The sequence below is a fragment of the Nomascus leucogenys genome, chromosome 6, assembly GCF_006542625.1.
Source record: "Nomascus leucogenys isolate Asia chromosome 6, Asia_NLE_v1, whole genome shotgun sequence".
NCBI classification, from domain to species: domain Eukaryota; kingdom Metazoa; phylum Chordata; class Mammalia; order Primates; family Hylobatidae; genus Nomascus; species Nomascus leucogenys.
Window position 1 is genome coordinate 88,632,420 of NC_044386.1, and position 6,000 is coordinate 88,638,419.

General features: G+C 36.6%; 1 protein-coding gene across 8 annotated transcripts in view; it reads left to right on the forward strand.

Annotated features, from left to right (window-relative positions):
• GLCE (glucuronic acid epimerase) overlaps nt 1-5,496 on the forward strand; it is a 126,884-nt gene extending 121,388 nt beyond the window's left edge. For all 8 annotated transcript variants that reach the window (XM_030814657.1, XM_030814659.1, XM_030814656.1 and 5 more), the window contains one exon: nt 1,511-5,496. In XM_030814657.1, coding sequence (XP_030670517.1) covers nt 1,511-2,535 — 1,025 coding nt within the window. In that variant the 3' untranslated portion in view covers nt 2,536-5,496. The remainder of the gene's footprint in view (nt 1-1,510) is intronic.
• The last annotated feature ends 504 nt before the right edge of the window (nt 5,497-6,000 follow it).

Below are 6,000 nucleotides of genomic sequence, written 5' to 3' on the forward strand. Positions count from 1 at the left end.
AACCTTTCTATTGAATATTCTCATAAGAATACCATTTCCAATATCATTTGTCTTTTTCACAGTCTGAACCTGAGTCCGGGAAACGTGGATTCTGGTCCCTGCTCTACCACTAATTAGCTTTTGGCATTGGGCAAACCATTTAACCTTGCAAAGCCTACATATCTTCACCTCTAAAATGGAGATGTAACATAATAATTCCTGCCCTACCAGCTTCAGAAGATTAAGTATCACATGAGATAATACATGTGAATGCGTTTTGGACATTTAAGCTGTGAAAAAATCAAGATATTAAGATTTCCCTTTAATATTTTTAAATTTGTACTACGTATATTTTTGTTGTTCTTATTCTTGCTGCTGCTATTTTAATATGCTCAGTTTCTTGGTAGATCTAGATGAGCAGTATTCAAAAAGTCATCTTTCTGGGAATCAGCCATCATTAATACTATAAATATTCAAGAGAAATTTCCTCTTTAATAATTTGTCAGATAAAACAGCTTTAACTACTTTTTTAGCCTCTGAAGCCAGTGGCTTCGGAATAATAACCATCATTTATTACTATATTCCACTCCATTGTCTTTTTTAAAATCCTCACAATTACCCTGCAAAGTAATATTATCTCTATTTAACATGTGAAGAAACTGAGGCTCAAAGAGGTGCATCTTGCCAGACTTCTCAAAGCTAGTGGTTGAACAAAAATTCAAATCTGAGGTTTTTAAACTCCAAAGCCTGCCTACTCCACCATTCTCTCACTTTTTGTTGTATACATGAGCCCATTGCTTAATTTCCAGAAATTTTATTAGCACTTCTAGCAAGTATGTGAAAGCAAATCTATCATTTTCAAAATCAAATTAATAATGTGTTGTGAAGCGAGACCAGGCAACCTGGGTTCAAGTCTTGTACCTTGGGCAAGTTACTTCCTTGGGTCTCAGTTCCTCATCCATAAAGTAGGAATCGTAATAGCACCTACCCTTGTAATTGTTCAGGGGATTAAATGGGTAAGTAGGCGTAAAGCCCTTAGAACATAGTAAGTACATATTAAATGTTAAATAATTTAAAATTCATGTAAAACCATTTTTTCTAGCCTCTTTCTTGCAATATTATGTGCTGAGCCAGCTTTTGGCTTTTTTTTTTTTTTTTTCTGTTTGCAGAATGGATATACTAGAATAGTATACCCTGATTACTGATCAGCTAGTACTAGATTTAGGAAAGGCAGTTTTGATCAACAATACCTTAGCCATTTGCTCTCAATCAAATCTAGTTTCTACTAGAAACTAGACAGGGCAAAAGGGAAGAGCTTTGTCCTGATGCTCACAAGCCATCATGAACTCACCAATTCTGTCATTTGTTTTTGGTTAATTTAGTAAAAAATACAATTACAAATGATCTGATACTAAAAATATTTAAGTGTTAATTTTGTGTGGTCAGGGTTTTCAAGGATGAATTGCAATTCGTTTTCAAATACAAAAGTGCTTTTATTCTAACCAGTCTGTTGGTATATTCTCCCCTGCAGAAACCAGTGAAGGTGTATCCTTGCAACTGGGAAACACAAAAGATTTTATTATTTCATTCGACCTCAAGTTCTTGACAAATGGAAGTGTGTCCGTGGTTCTAGAGACCACAGAAAAGAATCAGCTCTTCACTATACATTATGTCTCAAATGCTCAGCTAATTGCTTTTAAAGAAAGAGATATATACTATGGCATTGGGCCCAGAACTTCATGGAGCACAGTTACCAGGGACCTGGTCACTGACCTCAGGAAAGGAGTGGGTCTTTCAAACACAAAAGCTGTCAAGCCAACCAAAATAATGCCCAAGAAGGTGGTTAGGTTAATTGCAAAAGGTAAGGGATTCCTCGACAACATTACCATCTCTACCACAGCCCACATGGCTGCATTTTTTGCTGCTAGTGATTGGCTAGTAAGGAATCAGGATGAGAAAGGTGGCTGGCCAATTATGGTGACCCGTAAGTTAGGGGAAGGGTTCAAGTCTTTAGAGCCAGGTTGGTATTCTGCCATGGCCCAAGGGCAAGCCATTTCTACATTAGTCAGGGCCTATCTGTTAACAAAAGACCATATATTCCTCAATTCAGCTTTAAGGGCAACAGCCCCTTATAAGTTTCTATCTGAGCAGCATGGAGTTAAAGCTGTGTTTATGAATAAACATGACTGGTATGAAGAATATCCAACCACACCTAGCTCTTTTGTTTTAAATGGCTTTATGTATTCTTTAATTGGGCTGTATGACTTAAAAGAAACTGCAGGGGAAAAACTCGGAAAAGAAGCAAGGTCCTTGTATGAGCGTGGCATGGAATCTCTTAAAGCCATGCTGCCCTTGTATGACACTGGCTCAGGAACCATCTATGACCTCCGTCACTTCATGCTTGGCATTGCTCCTAACCTGGCTCGCTGGGACTATCATACCACCCACATCAATCAGTTGCAGCTACTCAGTACCATTGATGAGTCCCCAATCTTCAAAGAATTTGTCAAGAGGTGGAAAAGCTACCTTAAAGGCAGCAGGGCAAAGCACAACTAGAGCTCACAACCAAAATTATACTTCAGCCTCTGCTGTACACAGAAACTACAAGCTCTGTCTCAGGAGAGCATAGGCACATTTTAAAAGGTTATGTACTAGGTTTTTGTGGATTCTATCAAAGTGATAAGTGATCCTTAAAACCAGCCTTCTAAAATAATTGCATTCCATGGGTTGTGTATTTAGAAATGTAGGTGGCATTTAGAACACAATGTTTAATCAATGGGCTGAACAAAGATGCTTCACTTTGCCTTGCCCATCACCCTATACAGTTTTGCAGATAGTCTAGTCACTCTATGTGAGAAAGATAATGGTAAGTAGATGCTACTGGCCAACTGTCTAGCACTTACCTGAAAACTTAGTATGGAGCTCTTTTAAAATGTGATTATTTATATTTATGTTGAAAGCAGACTTTAAAAAAAATAATGTGCTGTAATACAGTAAATATGTACTTGTAGCCTGGATAGCAGACTGTGTTCAACTTTTTAAAAAGATGTTTCCTTTCTATAGATTAATTTCTTGGGAGCAAATGAGTATTTGTTGCATTTGTTCAATTTGTTGTATATGGTGAATATTTAATTATGGTTTTCTTGAAATGTGTAAATTAAAAACACAATCAGTGTTCAGGCTTCACAGTTATATAATGTAAGCACAACTAAAATGAAACTTGTTGACTGCACAAGAAATTACAAAAATGTTTCTGTTTTGAAACTTTATCTACAATCAGTAAAAGTTTGATAATCAGTATATCCCTCCCCAACCCCCATTGTGACAGTGTCTTTTTGTCACTATCTAGAATTTTGTATTTTATTTCAGACTATACCTTGGAGTTTTGTATATTTTGAGAAAGATATTTTTGGGACATTATTTTGGAAACTTATTACAAATCTAAATTTGGAAAGGAGCTAGTAGCTTTAAGGCCACCACCATGTTTTACTTTTTTAGGATTTTTCCCCCTTTAAATAAAAATATTAGATCAAATACTATATACAAGAATCATAGCAAAGTTTTTTTTTTTCCTACCAAGATCATTCTTGATCATCAGCTTCCCAAACTAGTGAGTCTGTGCATCATTGGGTTTTTTTTAAAATTTAATTTTAAATTATTCCAGCTATTAGATAGAAGGGATGTTACTGCATTTATATGTAATCAGATCTTTATTTAGGTACACATATCCCCCTATACCACACATAAATAGATTTCAGAGCCCCCATACAATGGGCAGTGTCTGCTATAGGGCTTCAGGCATTAAATAAAACCGAGGGTTGTTGATTTTGCTGTGACAGTATTCTAAATCAATACTATATCTTATACAGTTTGAAAATATGATACCCTACACTTTCAGGGGACGGAGTCTGACAAACACAATGCATTTATCTGTGACCTATATCAAGTACACATTTAGGAGCCAGGTAGGTTACCTGCTTACACACTATATTTTAATTGAATTCAAACTACCAAGCACTACTTAGAAACTGGAAAACATATATATGTTAGCATCAAAGGGGGCAGAAGCAAAGAAGATACAGATCTGCACTGAAGACATTAAACTGGCCATAGAAAAGTAAGCTTGAACTCCCAATTGATGTGATCACACTCTTCTTAATTTTGCTCACAATAAAAACACTTTTGAGTTATTAGGCTTACCCCTAGCTTTTGACCTTTGCATTTCACATATGTTAGATGTCTCAGCAAGAATATCTGGTCTCCCCTAATTTTTATTCCCAGTGCCGATGTTCAAAATAAACTTTCTCCAATCTGGGAACCTTTTTTACTTTCCCATATTTGTTATTTAGAATGGTTCATAACGTCTGCTTTGTTTGCATACTGGTCTTCAGATTATGAGACTCGATGATAACAGTATGGTACTGCTTCTGTGACAAATATCGTGCCTTAACAATGTGGCTGTCCTTTTCCACTAATGAAGGAAAGACTTTTTGATCTAGAAATAGCGTTGTGATTTCTTTGCTGTTGGTTTTACACTGCCTTCACATTGCAACAGCAACTCGATTTGTCTTGTGATCCCAGAATTTCTAAGAGGATGAGTTGAACCTATAGCAGCATTGTCAGTACAGACCAGTGGTTCTCAAACTTTAAAATGCCTCAGCACCACTTGGGAGCTTATTGAAATGCAGATCCCAGAGTAAGTAAATCTGCCTGTGAAGTATGATAGTCTGCATTTGTAATGAGCATTCAAGTGATTCTGATGCAGGTGAGCTGGGAGCATACAGGGAGGAACACTGCCCTAGACTATCCATTGCATTTTTGCCTCTAAACAACTACAGAATTTTCTAGGGTTTTAAATTATGTAAAATGTTTACTTATTCTGAGCTTAGAGAGAATGGGGAGGGTATTTTTAAATTTTATTGTTTTGTTTCTTTAAATTTTTCTTTGCTTTAAGATTATAGGTGTTAGGTTTGTTTTTGTTTTTCCACTTATCTTGAGTTCACTTTGATGTTAAATCTATTGCTACTTCAGTTGTAAAACCAGCCAAAAGTTTCTGGATGAAGGTCAAGTTTGACCTTTTAGGAGTTATTGTACATAAAGGCTTCATCCAAGAACCATCCGGCGCACAGAAGCAAATGCAAAAATGACACAAGCACAACTCTCCAGACGTGGCTCCTTCTCCTTTCTCAGTGCAGACTCTCACTGAAAGCTGCTATTTTCATCCTCCTTGTGGTTGCTTTTCTTGTTTCTCTTCCATTGTACATGTGGGTTATATACCATATGTTAAATATGCAATAAAGTGTTTACAGGATGCCCTTCTGAAGGGTAGTCCTTTGTAAAGCTGTACAGACTTTGCAGTTTAAGCACAATGTGCACATGTTAGTTTTATATACAGCAAAACTTGATTTTTTGCAGATGGAAAGGTATTTTGTTTCTATACAAAGTAAATGGATTGTTTGTGCTTAATGTAAAGCTGCTTTATAAAACTGTAAAATAAAGTTTTTTTCTTAAAAAGAATATACCTGGATATTTCTCTTTCTTTTCAAATTATTCTAAGGTTATTTGAGCCCAGCAAGCAGATTTCTGACCATTTCCTGTTCAACCCGTGACCAGAAGTCAGACAACAAATGTTGTTCATCAAAGGCATACCAAGCCCTGTCAGACAATGTGTGGGAACAAAGAGTATGCATGGGCTTTAATCCTAAGGAGCCTTAGTCTACAAGGGGGAGCACAATGTGTACTAAACACTTGAAGAAAAATAAAATGCTAAATTTTGTACTCAGGGAAGGTGTTAGGGTAGAGACAGAGCCTAAGCTGGTGTTCCAGGGGTGGAGTCCAGGTGGAAGAAGTGGAGGGAGTAACCTGAGCAAAAACAGGTGTCCATGCCAGGTGAGAGGATGGCCTTTCTCATGCTCATTCAGACTGGGTAACCATTTTTTATTTAGATTTATTTGAGAGTTTGTCCCTCATATATTTTCTCTACTTGCCTCTTCAGAACAATTAGCATTATTTAATGTTTAC